The sequence below is a fragment of the Oncorhynchus mykiss genome, chromosome 12 (genome assembly GCF_057628025.1).
Source record: "Oncorhynchus mykiss isolate SJ-2025 chromosome 12, ASM5762802v1, whole genome shotgun sequence".
Taxonomy (NCBI): domain Eukaryota; kingdom Metazoa; phylum Chordata; class Actinopteri; order Salmoniformes; family Salmonidae; genus Oncorhynchus; species Oncorhynchus mykiss.
Genome location: NC_143033.1, coordinates 92,956,729 through 92,974,430, shown reverse-complemented (window position 1 = coordinate 92,974,430; position 17,702 = coordinate 92,956,729). Strand labels below are relative to the sequence as shown.

The 17,702-nt window shown below is 44.7% G+C and overlaps 1 protein-coding gene across 12 annotated transcripts in view; it reads right to left on the bottom strand.

Moving 5' to 3' along the window:
• LOC110486907 (trinucleotide repeat-containing gene 6C protein) overlaps positions 1-17,702 on the bottom strand; it is a 77,932-nt gene that overhangs the window by 36,157 nt on the left and 24,073 nt on the right. For all 12 annotated transcript variants that reach the window (XM_090194111.1, XM_090194113.1, XM_090194115.1 and 9 more), the window contains exon 4: positions 7,749-8,057. In XM_090194111.1, coding sequence (XP_090050237.1) covers positions 7,749-8,057 — 309 coding nt within the window. The remainder of the gene's footprint in view (positions 1-7,748; positions 8,058-17,702) is intronic.

The following is a 17,702-nucleotide window of genomic DNA, read 5'->3' as shown; positions in this document are numbered from 1 at the left end:
AAGTCTGCCAAAGGAGTGAAGTGAATCATGAGCTTTTACCGTAAGGCATGAGTCACCCAGCCCACAGGCCTGGGCCTCTCGCTCTCTCATTTCACTTAGATTTCCTTGCTCTCCACCCCCCCACTTCGCTCTCTTCAACTCTCTATAACTTCTTTATTTAACCAGATAAGTCAATTGAGAAACAATTGTCATTTACAATAACGACCTGGCCAAGAGGCATAACATTGCAAGAGTTTACAGGACAACACACAATACCACTAAAAATAAATAAAAACAACTCTCAGTCCACCTCTCTGACCTGCACTCTCTCCCCTCTCACCAATTATTTCTCCTTCTCTCCCTCTTTCCTTCTCTACCCTGCTCCCCGTCTTTATCTGTGCCAGATCAGTCCCACTCAGGCCCTGCCAGGTCTTCATCGCTCCACCATTACAGGAAATAGCTCTGGTCAGCACAACTCAAAGCTCTTCAGACAGTACTAACACACAACAGAACTCTTTCAGAGACTCCCTCTAACCAGCAAACAAGAAAAACAAGTGCCAAAAATGTTACATTTTCAGAAAAAGGAAATGAAGGACAAACATGAAATCTTAACAGGAAATGTATCTAGACTACAAACTATCAAATATCTGACCTGCTGAATCACTGAACGTTTGAAACACTACACACACTCCAGTTTTTTCTGGATCAAAATGGGGCTTAGGTGGTGGGCGTGGCCAAACAAAACATTTAGAGGCCCTCCTATTGGCCGCAGTGACAAAATGGAACCGTTTTAATGCCAATCTTCTGCAATTCTACACATTTAGCCATGACGTTTAGAGACAAAAAATCTATTTTAAAGCACATTTCCTGCAATTCTACACATTTTGCCATGGTTTACGCTAATCGGAGTGACTCAACATTATAACAAAGTCAATGGGGAACTCATGCCATAACAAACATACTCCTGAAGGCATCATTTTTACATTTTAGATTCTCCCTGACTGTCTAGCTTTTATTTTGTTCCATAGGTCCATTATCTTTTGGGTATACCTCACATTTTGTTTAAGTTTACACTGAAAAGGTTTTTCCATTCCAAAAATTATTTGCAAATATCTATATTTTTTTTTACTGTTTGGACACAGAAGAGAAAAAAACTTGGGCGGTAGTGTTGTCACGATACCAGAATTTTGACTTCAATACAGATACCAGGTTTAGTATCAAAATACTTGATTCAGTCACGTCAAAAAAAGAAGACATGTTAGCCAAAGTCCCAGAATGACACTGGATCCAGACAGATAAACTCAGCTACTGCTCTGTTGGGCATCTTTAGAGTTTAACATTTTTCAGAGACAGCCATGTATGCATAATCCAGCGTTTCCCAAACTCGGTCCTCGGTACCCCAAGGGGTGCAAGTTTTTATTTTTGTATCTCTATTGATAATCTGGGTAAATCATGTGGCCTAGGCCTATTCACAATATAGGTGAATGCATATTCAATAGTGTTTGCATGCATGTTGGCTGATTTTCATGGGGCTACAGAAGACAAATGATCAGTTACCCTTCTATTTGGGCCTTATTTTCTTGTACTGATCAACAAAATTTGCATAGAAGTAAGTTATTTTATAAAAGTGTGCACTTTTAACCAGTAATGACATCATTCATGAGGCAAGAGGGGGGAGGCCAGTCAAAGCCATATTCACATGCACACACAGTCAGTTCGCAGAGGCAACAGAATATTTTGGAGAGACCGAATAAGTGAATTAATAAAGTTTGGTTGGCAATCTTTGTAATCAGCATATTTTGCTTTATAGTTTGCATATTATCACAAACAAAGAACTAGGGTAGTGAATAGATGTTCCAGTAGTTGCTCCACTAAAGGTTTTGTGATGATGCTGCGGGACTTAGAGGTTATTTGTGGTTTAGTACGGTACCCTGCATCACTACTGCATTTCTCCAGACCAGCACAAGGCAAAGTTACAAAGTTATATTCTCACAGATATATCATTAACCCTGTTATTAGCAGGACAATATAAACTCAGCAAAAAAATAAATGTCCCGTTTTCAGGACCCTGTCTTTCAAAGATAATTTGTAAAATCCAGATAACTTCACAGATCTTCATTGTAAAGGGTTTAAACACTGTTTTCCGTGCTTGTTCAATGAACCATAAACAATTAATGAACACGCACCTGTGGTAGTTAAGACACTAACAGCTTACAGACGGTAGGCAACTAAAGGTCACAGTTATGAAAACTTAGTAGAAAGGCCTCTTTAGTGTGCCGACTCTGAAAAACACCAAAAGAAAGATGCCCAGGGTCCCTGCTCATCTGAGTGAACGTGCCTTAGGCATGCTGCAAGGAGGCATGAGGACTGCAGATGTGGTCAGGGTAATAAATTGCAATGTCCGTACTGTGAGACGCCTAAGACGGCACTACAGGGAGACAGGACGGACTGCGGATCATCCTCGCAGTGGCAGACCACGTGTAACAACACCTGCACAGGATCGGTACATCCAAACATCACACCTGTGGGACAGGTACAGGATGACGACAACAACAAGTTACACCAGGAACTCACAATCCCTCCATCAGTGCTCAGACTGTCCGCAATAGGCTGAGAGGCTGGACTGAGGGCTTGTAGGCCTGTTGTAAGGTAGGTCCTCACCAGACATCATCAGTCAACAATGTCGCCTATGAGCACAAACGCCCCGTCGCTGGACCAGACAGGACTGGCAAAAAGTGCTCTTCACTGACGAGTCACGGTTTTGTCTCACCAGAGATGATGGTCGGATTTGCGTTTATCGTCGAAGGAATGAGCATTACACTGAGGCCTGTACTCTGGAGCGGGATCGATTTGGAGGTGGAGGGTCCGTCATGGTCTGGGGCGGTGAGTCACAGCATCCTTAGACTGAGCTTGTTGTCATTGCAGGCAATCTCAACGCTGTGCGTTACAGGGAAGACATCCTCCTCCCTCATGTGGTACCCTTCCTGCAGGCTCATCAGCCGTACTCTTAGTTCTGTGCGTGATTTCCTGCAAGACAGGAATGTCAGTGTTCTGCCATGGCCAGCGAAGAGCCCGGATCTCAATCCCATTGAGCACGTCTGGGACCTGTTGGATCTGAGGGTGAGGGCTAGGGCCATTCCCCCCAGAAATGTCAGGAAACTTGCAGGTGCCTTGGTGGAAGAGTGGAGTAACATCTCACAGCAAGAACTGGCAAATGTGGTGCAGTCCATGAGGAGGAGATGCACTGCAGTTTTTAATGCAGCTGATGGCCACACCAGATACTGACTGTTACTTTTGATTTTGACCCCCCCTTTGTTTAGGGACACATTCTATTTCTGTTAGTCACATGTCTGTGGAACTTGTTCAGTTTATGTCTCAGTTGTTGAATCTTATGTTCATACAAATATTTACATATGTTAAGTTTGCTGAAAATAAAATGCAGTTGACAGTGAGAGGACGTTTCTTTTTTTGCTGAGTTTATATTGGTCATGGCTACCGAGTGGCGCACAATGGGATTGCCTTGCAGTTCTCCAGCTGTATCCACTGAAATAGCGGTGGGCGCGCAAGGTTCATGGCACGAGGGCAGGGGGCACAGGATGGGTTGTAGAGCCACGCACAGAAGACGGACCTAGCCCATGGGGAAGGGAGGAGGAGGAAGGGAAGGGAGGGTGGACCCCCACCCCGCCCCACTGGGTAGCACAGAGCAACACTTTAAGCGGCATTGCACTAATAATGGCGCTGACTAGGGAAACAATCCCACTCTTCTTAGTGCCAGTCTGCACGTTCAAACTAAAACAATGTAACTAATAATGGCACGAAAAATTTGGAGGGCCTTTATTCAGATAACAAATCGCTCACTTTCGTTTGGGCCTACTGAGTGGCGCAGCTGTCTAAGACACTGCATCGCAGTGCAAAATGCGTTGCTACAGATGCAGGTTTGATACCCGTGCCGGCCGCCACCGGGAGATCCATGAGGCGGCTTTAGGTTTCAATTAATTAATTAATTAATTTAGAATCCCCCAATATGTAATTATTGGCGGAGAGTCACATCATATTTTTCAATATACTGTAGGCATACTATAGGAGACATGAGTCTCACTAGTGTTGAGTAATGTGCTGTTAAAAGTGGTGTAGGTCTTGTTTATTTAAAGAGCATAATGAAGTTAAAAGCAATAGGATTTGAAGCAATAGCCTCCAACTATTTTAGCACCATTTTGCGCTGCTCTGAGACGAGCATAGGGACCGGTCTTGATACATTTTGTTTCGGTACTGGTTAGAAGACTACAATTATAGAATTAGGGTGTGCAAATGTTGTGCTTTTAGTGTAACCTTTATTTAACTAGGCAAGTCAGTTAAAGAACAAATTCTTATTTACAAGGACAGCCTGCTCCTTCCTCCCAGTCAGGGAATTGAACCCCGGACTCCCGTGTGCCAGCACGACACTGGGATTCTTTAGTTGAATAGCCTAGTACTGTAGCTTACTGTAGACTGTCACGTTGTACAGCGGCATATTTTCCGTTCCGTCCTTATTTATTTTTAAAAGTATATTGAAGATAGAAGCAATAGGATTTGAAGCTATAGCTATTTCAGCATCCTTTCGCGTTGCTATGAAACAACACGGGGACTGGTCTTGACAAATTAATGAGATTTTTTATTTTCACTGAATCTCCGTTTGGGTATTGGTTACACTACAATTAGGGTGAGGAAATGTTATGCCCCTTAGATATTAATTTAGAATCCTCCAATCCTCTTATGCTCTTAGTACTGTAGCCTACTCCTGACTGTCACGCTGTACAGCGCCATATTTTCCATTCCATCCTAACGGAAACCCTGAGGGTTTCATTTTTCTTGGAATAGAAACACCATAATATTAATCAAATTAATTACGGTAAATTTCTTAAAAACAATCCCATACACTATGCTCTTACAGAAAAGGTTTTAAATTCTCTAGTAATGCCAATATTGAAGACTATCAAATGCTTCTCAAAGATGCCCTCTGGTGGTCAAACTAACACTAACTTGCATTAACGGTAAAACTGGCTGACAATTAAATAACGTAGCACAGAATTCTGCATCAGCCTGCAAGGTATGCTGCAGTATGACGCAACCTTTAAAGGAGGAACCACTGTAGCTTCAGCTGTAAGCTAGCAAGAAACGTTAGCCTACAAAGCGACTGGTATCTTCTTGCATTGTAAAGTGCTGCATCATTCAAGTGTGTTAACTTCTGTGCAGCATGAGTGTGGAGCTAACATGATGTAGCCCAGACTCCCAGTGCAGCATGAGTGTGGAGCTAACATGATGTAGCCCAGACTCCCAGTACAGTATGAGTGTGGAGCTAACATGATACAGCCCAGACTCCCAGTGCAGCATGAGTGTGGAGCTAACATGATACAGCCCAGACTCCCAGTGCAGTATGAGTGTGGAGCTAACATGATGTAGCCCAGACTCCCAGTGCAGCATGAGTGTGGAGCTAACATGATGTAGCCCAGACTCCCAGTGCAGCATGAGTGTGGAGCTAACATGATACAGCCCAGACTCCCAGTGCAGCATGAGTGTGGAGCTAACATGATGTAGCCCAGACTCCCAGTGCAGCATGAGTGTGGAGCTAACATGATGTAGCCCAGACTCCCAGTACAGTATGAGTGTGGAGCTAACATGATACAGCCCAGACTCCCAGTGCAGCATGAGTGTGGAGCTAACATGATACAGCCCAGACTCCCAGTGCAGTATGAGTGTGGAGCTAACATGATGTAGCCCAGACTCCCAGTGCAGCATGAGTGTGGAGCTAACATGATGTAGCCCAGACTCCCAGTGCAGCATGAGTGTGGAGCTAACATGATACAGCCCAGACTCCCAGTGCAGCATGAGTGTGGAGCTAACATGATACAGCCCAGACTCCCAGTGCAGTATGAGTGTGGAGCTAACATGATGTAGCCCAGACTCCCAGTGCAGCATGAGTGTGGAGCTAACATGATGTAGCCCAGACTCCCAGTGCAGTATGAGTGTGTAGCTAACATGATGTAGCCCAGACTCCCAGTACAGTATGAGTGTGTAGCTAACATGATACAGCCCAGACTCCCAGTACAGCATGAGTGTGTAGCTAACATGATGTAGCCCAGACTCCCAGTACAGTATGAGTGTGTAGCTAACATGATACAGCCCAGACTCACAGTACAGCATGAGTGTGTAGCTAACATGATGTAGCCCAGACTCCCAGTACAGTATGAGTGTGTAGCTAACATGATACAGCCCATACTCTCAGTACAGTATGAGTGTGTAGCTAACATGATGTAGCCCAGACTCCCAGTACAGCATGAGTGTGGAGCTAACATGATGTAGCCCAGACTCCCAGTGCAGCATGAGTGTGGAGCTAACATGATACAGCCCAGACTCCCAGTACAGTATGAGTGGGGAACTAACATGATGTAGCCCAGACTCCCAGTACAGGCTAAGTGGAGCTAACATGATGTAGCCCAGACTCCCAGTACAGTATGAGTGTGGAGCTAACATGATACAGCCCAGACTCCCAGTACAGGCTAAGTGGAGCTAACATGATGTAGCCCAGACTCCCAGTACAGTATGAGTGTGGAGCTAACATGATGTAGCCCAGACTCCCAGTGCAGTATGAGTGGGGAACTAACATGATGTAGCCCAGACTCCCAGTACAGGCTAAGTGGAGCTAACATGATACAGCCCAGACTCCCAGTGCAGTATGAGTGGGGAACTAACATGATGTAGCCCAGACTCCCAGTACAGTATGAGTGGGGAACTAACATGATACAGCCCAGACTCCCAGTACAGGCTAAGTGGAGCTAACATGATACAGCCCAGACTCCCAGTACAGGCTAAGTGGAGCTAACATGATACAGCCCAGACTCCCAGTACAGGCTAAGTGGAGCTAACATGATACAGCCCAGACTCCCAGTACAGGCTAAGTGGAACTAACATGATGTAGCCCAGACTCCCAGTACAGGCTAAGTGGAGCAGGCACGGTGCACTCGCACTATAAGGTGGACATTGGCTGCGCTGATAGACAGACTTGATCAATGAGACACATTTGACAGAAGTACCGGAAATAAAATAAATTCTAGTCCCGAACCATTTTTCATGTTCTTGTATTGAAAAAGTACAGAATGGTCGGTATACCATGCAACACTATTAGGTGGCCCGCCCAATACTGTCTATGCAGAAAAAAAACCTGCACACACAAAATGTACATATATTAACTAAGTATGACTGAGTTGAAATCTTTAGACTGGTCTTCCGGTTGTTTAAATCAGATCAAATCTCTCTCACACACGCCAGCTGTGTTTACTCTCCACCCCTCCACAGTGGCCCCCTGCTGTAATTTACTCTCTATATTTAGAATCCCAGGCCAGGTAGAGGAGCACATTCAAAACAAACAACGAACACAACAGATCCTCCCACACAGCGGTGCACACAGCCCTGCAGGTGAACTAGACAGCAGTCTGGAGCACAGTGTGATACACAGCAGACCCAAGGAAACAGGCAAGGAAACAACAATGGCTTACACTATACATATCTAAAAGGAGAATGCAAAGTGGCAAACTAAACAAAATACGGGGAAAACACTTGAACTATCATCAATATAAGATATGAATCCCGGAAAAGCTCCACGAAATAAAATGTACAACACATAATCATAGAGAAAACAAGTTGGACAGTCAACTGTGGTCATGTTCAGGGTTGTGGAACATTCCCAGAGGTCAAAAGGTCACAAAGGAAAAAGCTCAAAGTAAAGTGCTAACCTGTGTGCGATGCACCAGAGGATTTCTGACTCGAGTCAGGTTCGGGGCGTCCTGGTACAGTTGGAAGGGTCCCAGGGGGCAGCGGCTGACCCCTCTTCAGCAGCTGCTTGTGCTCCTGCTGGCGGAAGCGCGGAGGGATCTCTCTTGGCGGGTAACGCTGTTGGGCGGGCGAGGGCTGGGACTGCTGCTGGGCACTGGAGGGGGCGCGCTTGCCATTACTGCCACTGCTGCTGGTGGGGGGCACAGACGGGGTGGCACTGGGGTTGGCGGGGGGAGGAGGGGTGGGGCCGGGCTTGGCTGAGTCTGGCACTGTGGAGGGAAGAGAGAGAAGGCAGGAAGTTAAGGCACCAGGCAGAAGCTGATTTTGATTTATTCAACACACACATTGACACATCCATATGCTTAGCATCCTACTGACCTAGCCGTGACTTCTCGTTCTCACATTTACATTCCACCCTGACCGTCTATTATGTCTCCGCTTCCAGCCCCTATGACAAACTCCACTCACCCACTTCCTCAGTCTAGCATTAACATAAGCCAGCTAGCACTGTTTAGCATGGTATGCTAGCTAATTACTCAACTCATTAATTTCCTCAGCAATAGCTAGCAAGCACCATTAAGCATGCTAGCTAAGTACTATTTTCATGTATTGCCTTAACTGTTTTAGCTTCTTAGCAGCCTAGCATGCTAAGTACTGTACTCATTCATTTCCGGGCTCAATATTAGCAGTTTTGTAGGCTAGCACCTTAAGTATTAGCAACAGATGGGAAGTGCTCAAAAAGGTCAGGGCTCAATCCGTATGAGGAGAGGCCAAGTAGCAAGAGGATCAGATTTGGAACGACGGGCATCAGGTGCATTATTGAAACGAGATGTATTCTGGTCATAATCTCTGTACTGGTGCTTACATAATAAATGTGATAGTCAGCAAAGAGCCTACTGCCGCTCTTCCATTTAATTCATTAAATGGATGATCATTTTTACCATGCTAGTAAATTAGCGTTTTATTTTCGGGCACTAGAAAGGTCCTCCTGAAATGGACACAAGCATGGGGCAGAGCGCTAACCTATTATACCAAGTAAAAGAGATGCTTGTAAGTCGCTCTGGATAAGAACATCTGCTCAATTACCAATATGTTAATGTATGTGTAAGTGTATTGAGTAGAAAACATGGTGAGGGTAAAAGACAGAGGGTTAAAAACCCAGCAAAAGAAGCTGACTATACCGCGCTCTGACACATTCCTTACAAACAGATTATTGATTCATTGTTTCATGTTCCACTGTTTTGTTATGCTTCCCCAAAAAATTATTCACCAAAATTGTGATTTAAATAACTTGGGAATAGAGGAATGCTCACAGACACACATTGACAGTAGTGGGATGCAGTCTAAACAAAGACATGCCTGTTAAAATCACACAGCCAGAGGGAGCAAGAGAGAAAGATCTGGCATGGCAACACTAGTAAAAACATCAGCAGGATCCAGCAACACAGACCAGAAGCCAAACAAACCAGCGTGAGATTGTGATGTGTTTTACAGTACGAGAGAATCAATGTGTGAGACAGGAAACAATCCTGTGGCTAAATATTCTCACAAAGTAAAAAGCTCATTATAAACTGGGTGGTTTGAGCCCTGAATGCTGACTGGCTGACAGCTGTGCTATATCAGACCATATACCACGGGTATGAATCTTTTTTTTTACTGCTCTAATTACATTGGTAATCAGTTTATAATAGCAATAAGGCACCTCGGGGGGTTGTGGTATTGCGTTGTGCCCAAGAACAGCCCTTGGCCATGGTATATTGCCCATATACCACACACCCCCCCAGGCCTTATTGATTAAGTAACCCACAGAAAATCATGTGTGGGTTCTGCGTACGACGCTGTATGGGAACGGTGCTGCTCCATTGACCACAGCCCGATGTTTGTGCAGTGAACGGTGAACAGCTCACACACACAGTTATGTAACCGGGAGGCCCACAGTAAGGGGGAAGAGGACAGAACGGGGTCATACAAAAACATGTATTTTAACCTTTATTTTAGCAGGGAGTCATACTGAGACCAAGGTCTCTTATAAAGAGGCCTGTAATTACAAAAATATACACATTAATACAACATGAAAAGCAGAGATACACAACAGTCATAGAAAAACAAACATTATACATTTTTTCACAAGTAAGGTACAAAGAAACTAATAGCAGATTTACCTAACTGTGTAGAGGAATTTCCAGAGTTAGCCATCCCTGAGACTGGGGTAACCCCATTTTTCTGGCGACCCCACCCACCCCAAATAAAAAAAAACGTAAAATTAAAAAGTACATTTAGATTCACATCCACCAAAAACCTTCAATTCAAATATCTTATCAAAGCACCATTAAATACCTTTACTCAATGATATTGTATTTTCTAATAATCTTTCTCAATACGTTTGCATTAGGGATGTTACCGGTTAATCGGTTAGCCCCCAAAAACACATTTGACCGGTCTTGCTTATCGGTCTAGAGTAACTTTGCATAATTTTGTGGAATTAAAAATTGGTTCATGTGTATTTGTTAGTCGTCATGCATTTTAAATTATCACACGAGCACAGCATACACAGCCTAGTTTGAGGAGCGGAATAGCCTACCATCTGTCAGACAGCACAAGAGTATCTCCTCAAAAAGCCTGCGTAGGCTGCTGGAGTGAATTCAGCAGCATAGGCCTGTCTACCGTTGACTATCAGCACATCACCCACCACTTTGCAGTGTGAGGTTGAAACCTGAACGGTTTCACTTTACGTCAAATGAATCAGTCTTACCTTGCTTCAAAGTAGCCGTGCGAAAATCCATCCATAGAAACGGGGAGGCAATTATTTTATGGGTTTTCATAAACATTCTTTTGTTGTCCAGAAGCCAAATGCATTATCCTAGTCATATTAGCAACCCATCATAGTAGCTGCTATTAGATTCCCCCTCTTTCTACGTTTCTAAAAGAGATGTTCATCTCTGTCACATATGGAACTGCTCACATTAGGTGCTCTGTTGAGAACGGTGTTTCCCGCTAATTGCATTTGGGTAAATCTTAGAAAATTAAGTTTTATTAGGTGCTTCATTATAGGAGTTGCATGTTCTATAACAGGCTATAGGCAATAACAGGCTTCATCAATAAGTGCATCGATGACGTCGTCTCCACAGTGACCGTACGTACGTACGTACGTACATACCTCAACCAGAAGCCATGGATTACAGGCAACCTCCTCCCTGAGCTAAAGGCTAGAGCTGCCGCTTTCAAGGAGTGGGACTCTAACCAGGAGGCTTATAAGAAATCCTGCTATACCCTCCGACGAACCATCAAACAGGCTAGGGTAAATACAGGACTGAGATCGAATCGTACTACACAGGCTCCAAACATCGACAGATGTGGCAGGGCTGACAAACCATTACAGACCACAAAGCGAAGCACAGCCGAGAGCTGCCCAGTTACACAAGCCTACCAGATGAGCCAAATTACTTCTATGCTTGCGTCGAGGCAAATAACACTGAAATATGGATGAGAGCACCAGCTGTTCCGGAAGACTGTGTGATCATGCTCTCCGCAGTCGATGCGAGTAAGACCTTTTAAACAGGTCAACATTCACAAGGCCGCTTAGCCAAACGGATTACCAGGATGTTTACTGCGAGAATGTACTGACCAACTGGCAAGTGTCTTCACTGACATTTTCAATGTCTCCCTGTCCGAGTCTGTAATACCAACATGTTTCAAGCAGACCACCATAGTGGGCACAGAAACTAAGGTAACCTGCCTAAAGGACTACCAACCCGTAGCACTCATGTCTGTAGCAAGGCTGGCCATGGCTCATATCAACACCAGTATCCCAGAAACCCTAGACCAACTCCAATTTGCATACTGCCCTAACGGATCCACAGAAGATGCAATCTCTATTGCACTACACGGCCCTTTACCCCCATGGACAAAAGGAACACCTATTTGAGAATGCATCAATAAGCTAAGGACCCTGGGACTAAACACATCCCTCTGCAACTGGATCCTGGACTTCCTGACGGGCCGCCCCCAGGTGGTAAGGGCAGGTAGCAAAGATGAGACTGCCTATAGGGAGGAGGTCAGAGACCTGGCCGTGTGGTGCCAGGACAACAATCTCTCCCTCAACATGATCAAGACAAAAGGAGATGATTGTGGACTAAAGGAAAAAGAGGACCGAGCACGCCCCCATTCTCATCGACGGGGCTGGAGTGGAGCAGGTTGAGAGCTTCAAGTTCCTTGGTGTCCACATCACCAACAAACTAACATGGTCCAAGAACACCAAGATAGTCATGACAAAACCCATTCCCTCTCAGGAGACTGAAAAGATTTGGCATGGGTCCTCAGATCCTCAAAAGGTTCTACAGCTGCACCATCGAGAGCATCCTGACTGATTGCATCACTGCCTGGTATGGCAACTGCTAAGGCCTCCTACAGCAAGACACTAGATGGTAGTGCGTACGGCCCAGTACATCACTGGGGCAAAGCTTCCTGACATCCAGGCTGTGTCAGAGGAAGACCCTAAAAATTGTCAAAGACTCCAGCAACCTTAGTTGTAGACTGTTCTCTCTGCTACCGCACGGCAAGCGGTACCGGAGTGCCAAGTCTCGGTCCAAGAGGCTACTAAATAGCTTCTACCCCCTAAGCCATAAGACCCCTGAACATCTAATCAAATGGCTTCACAGACTATTTGCGTTGCCCCTCCCCCTCATTTACACCGCTGCTACTCTGTTGTTATCATCTATGGATAGTCACTTTAATAACTCTACCTACATGTACATATTACCTCAACTAACTGGTGCCCCTGCACATTGACTCTGTACCGGTACCCCCCTGTATATAGTCTCGCTATTGTTATTTTACTGCTGCTCTTTAATGACTTGTTACCTTGATTTCTTATTCATATTTGTACTGCATTGTTGTTTCGGGGCTCGTAAGAGAGTATTTCACTGTAAGGTTTACACCCGTTGTATTTGACGCATGTGACTAATAACATTTGATTTGATTTTTAAAATTTGATTTCCCCCCTGGTTCTCCCTCTGCCCCCGCATCAGAGCATCATGGTGGGCTACAGCTGTTGCCACCAGCCCCCTGACTAGCTCCAGCTCTACCTCAGCCTGCCTGCAGCATAGGAACCAGGCAGGAAAGCTATTGAGCTAGAGTGTGCCTCGCATCAGACTTCTCTCTCTCTACCTCTCCTCTACTCCCTACCCCTCCCTCCCTCCTCGTTCATCCATTCCTCCTTGTTTATAGCCAAAGATGGCTACATTAGGCCAAGCAGATGGAAGGCATATAAATTACGCTGGCTAATTCTCCCTGCTGCTGATTCAGAGGGGATTTTCCTGTTAAAACTGGGAGTATTCTACGTCCTGTCTTTAAATAGAACAGTATTAGAGTGATGGCGGTCTCTCTGACGTAGATACTTCTAGAAGTACTGGGGACGGATGGAGGGAGCAAAGAGGCGGGGCTAGCGGTCTGTTCTCTGGCTACACCAATCACAACATGGTGCAGAGATTAGTGTGTGTCACAGTCCCACCACCCCCGTGGCTGTCTATCTGAGTCTCTCTCTGAATCCAGCCCTCCCTCTAATCCACTTACAATTAGAGCACTATTCTTCCTCTGCACCCCTATTCTTCCTCTGCACCCCTATTCTTCCTCTGCACCCCTATTCTTCCTCTAAAAACAGAGTCCATGAGGTGTGATGAATACAGTGAAAGAGGTGGGAAAAAAGTAGGAGATGGAAAGCGAGAAAAAGAGATTACACAGTTCTAAGCTGTGCGATGAGCCTGTTTGGTAAGATACACAGTCGTCAGCTGGAGAGAGTTGTGTGGATTCCCAGTTCATCAAAGATGCACATCAAACTACGGCCCTGAGACCCTACAGCCTCACGCAAAGGAAGGGGATCCCATTTTACACTTTAAAAGAGCCCTTCATTTTCTGACGATCTCACACACACACACACCAGGGGTCACGTTAGAGTTAAAAAATCTGCATTTTCAAAACACAATCAAAAAAATATAAATAACATTCTGTGTTTCAAAACATTTCACCTGCGTTTTATTTTGAAAGTCGGTGTTTTTTGCTTCAATAGTGATCGGGGTGCAACTATAGTTTTCCTTCACAGAAAAGACGTTAGTGAAACACATTCAGCAGACAGTAGATTCATTTTCATCAGATGACAGAAGTACAAAGCTATTTGGCTCGTAGCCACACAAGTAAAAAAAGGAGGCCAAATGTCTGAAGTTTGAGGTGCCCTTAATCTGTCTGTCTCAGTGTCTGTGTGTGTTCGCACCATGCAGACTGCTCTCCACTCATCAAATCAGGCCACACACACAATTATAGGCTTTTCCATAGCTTACGTCTTTAAAATCGTCCAGAGAGAGGAACTGAATGGAGAGCTTTCATACCCGAGGCCCCGACAACAGCTCACACTGCTCTAAACAGGCTACTATTGCCCAATGTTTGGGGGGGAAACACATGGGTAGATCGGAGAGATTAATTACTAGGTATTCTCTGTTATAATGGGCTGCATTCAGGAGAGAAAGTGTTCAACTCCATTTCACAGCAGGGTCTTGGAAAGCAAGTCAATACAAGTGTTGACTTTAATACTGTGGCATATTGGGTTCAGGGAAGCTATGGATGTAAAAATAGAATGCAGCCAAGAAAATGATGGGATGTGTCATGGCCTTACCAAGATGGCAGCGTGCAATAGAGCTGAATACATTATTGAATAGCTTCACAATGCAGACCAATGAATGACAGTCAATGTTGGCAAAAAAACACATCTGTTGCTTACGGGTAACATCAGTCATATAGCTAGCTACCAGGCCTAATCAGAACCAGATGAGCTAGTCAATTAATCACAGAAGAATACTGTATAAAGATACTGATCTGAAAATAAGATCAGATGAGAGACTGAGGTTAATGTAACAATCATATAAGAACGAGAGTGTGTGTGCATTTACACGCATGTATCCGTCCATGCTTGTGTGTGGAGTGTGTCTCTCCCTTAGGGTCTCTAAGGGGCTCGTCTGTCTCCCCCTCCTCTCCTCAGTGTGTTGAGCTGAGCTGCCATACTGAGCAGAGGGCCTCAGAGGGGAGGTGGAGATGATAGGGCTTAATTAATCCTGATTAAATATGGGGCTGTAATTTCAAGGAACAGCTCTCTCCCAGGTCTCCTGATCCCTCAGAGGTCTGAGAGGCAGGAAGGCTGTAATTTAGAGGAACAGCTCTCTCCCAGGTCTCCTGAACCCTATCAGAGGTCAGAGAGGCAGGAGGACTGTAGTTTGGAGGAACAGCTCTCTGAGGGCTCCTGATAACTCATATAGAGTTCTAAAAGGCAGGTAGGACTCAAAACACCTTGGTCTGACTACTGTATATTGAAATGGCACTATACTTTTATTCAACAATTTAAAACATTTTAAAGATGCACTATGCAGATATCACCCCACCATTTCCTGGTTTCTAAAATTCTAATAGGTTTGCCTAATTTCAGTTTGTGACAAAACAAGCAAGTATAATGTAGAGAATCATTGTACCATTTCAACCGCTATGAAATATATTTTACATAACCCAAAATATTGTATTTTCAGCTGGTGTACAAAACCCAAAGTAAAATATGCAAAAACGACACTTAAGAACGGGAACCATAGAAATAGCACACATAGGACAGATACAGTATACCGCTTCTTAGACTTGATTTAAATGAGACTGACTGATCTATAACACACATTTCTATGTAGATTTGGTCAGGTCGCCCAAAACGTTACATATTGCAGCTTTAAGGCTTTGAGTGTTTGTGTGCACCCAAGATGGAGGCCAGACAGACAGGATGAAGGCACAGGGACTGGAGCTGGTTCAGGTTAGCAGGACAGGAGACTTTTCTTTCACACACACCATTTCCCCATCATAAAACATTGGTGGAATGTGCTGGGGAGTAGCTGCAGCTGGTGGCTGGGAGAGAGAGAGAGACCTGTTCAGAGGTGGAACTCTCAGTCACACACACGTAGGAGTGTCTGTGACAAAGTGTCAATGTTATACAACTGACCTAATGAGAGATCCAACTGGCCCACTGCGTCCCCTATTCCAGTAACCCATTAAGTCCAACTCTTCTACCTGACTGCCCAGTTTCCTACACTCCATTGCTACTTCACCTGCCCACTCAACCCTGCCTGTCCACCCCATACATCATCCCACCACAACTCCCTCAGCAGCCAGCGCAGGCCTTACACTGGGCCTGCTCGCCTCAACGTACACAGCTATAGATGAATGTCTTCCTGAAGGTAGTGTGGGTTATGGAGTGGTCGCTGGAAATGTCGGCTTTGGCTTGGACAACCCAGGAGTAGGTATTAACATGGATAACTGGGATCCCGGGACTGGTCACAGTTTCCCCAAAAACAAAATGACAAGACCCGGGAAATTAGCCTACAACATTTCCCCCCCCAACGCCGCAATAATGCAATTCCACAAAATACACAACATGTGCAGCACACACATAATTAACACTGGAGGACTGAACACGCTGCCCACACACAGTTAATAAACCCTACAGGAAACATCTACAGCAGGCTACAGCAGGCCTACAGAATAACATGGGCCTCTTCGCCCTCTCATTTCAACAGTCACACATTTCACAGGCCTATGCACAATTCACTAAATAGGCATCTCTGTCACAGAAATTAATTATGTTACCAATTCAGAGGCATGAGAGAAAAGTATATCTTTTCCTGTCCTAGAGCCCAGCCCATTTTCCTATCCAGTCCCAACCCCACTGAAACCTAAAATCCTAACTCTTGTCTAGCATGAACATTCTGTAATCCATAGGTTACATGATCAAATCTAGTCTCTGGCCTATGCATGTGAAAATACTGCTAGCAAATCTCCTCCGCGCTGTCTCGTACTGCTGCCCATACGAGAGCTTCTGTAGAGAATCAACAAACGTAGATACGGATATTTTTAAAACAGAGTTGGTCCCCGTTAAGATAAATAGATTAAATATCCAGTTCCACTCTTCATCTCCCAGTTACTGATGAGCTGAACTGCTGTCTGTATAATCATCAACTCCATTTAGGCAAATATAGGAGATATTCTGTCATTCGTTGAAGGAGGTTATCTAGCAAGCTTAACAACGTTGGTCATTTTACTTGTTCGACTGCCGTTACAAAGTCTATGATAGGACAACACTATTCTCCAGGTGTGCTTTGTGTCAAGATGTGCTGAAATTCACTCAAATAATTGAGGAACATGATAAAGGTCCGAATTTATGAACAACTTGTTCCGCAATTCACAACAATGTCATTGGCGATCAAAGATCGAGTAACTATCATTAATAATCATCAGTTTCATTTGCGCTGAAATCTTTACATAGTGGCGCAGCCAAGCCGACAAGGTGGCACAGCTCCCCTCTTTTTGGGGGAGAATCCTGGCATAGTGACCATATCTTGGTTTTAAACGCTTTAAAGTGGGCACTGGAACTATTCCTGGTATTGAAACTTGGCATATTTTCAGGAAAATATGAATCCTTACGAGTGAGTGAGTGAGTGAGTGAGTGAGTGAGTGAGTAATAAACGGGCATCTATCACTGTGATGCCTAATGACAGCTCTCATATACAGCCACTGTCCCATCTCAGTCATTTGTATAATTCACATCACATGTGATTTGCGAGCCATTCTGCTTCACTGTTGGAGCCAGTAACATAAGCATTTAGAAGCAGCTGCTAATCTGTGTACGCGACCAATAAACTTTGATCTGATACAGCTACATACCAGAGGAGGCTGGTGGGAGGAGCTATAGGAAGACAGGTTCATTGTAATGGTTGGAATGGAATGAATCAAACACGTGGTTCCATTATTCCATTCCAGCCATTACAATGAGCCCATCCTCCTACAGCTCCTCCCACCAGCCTCCTCTGCTATATACAATCTCAACAAGACATATATCA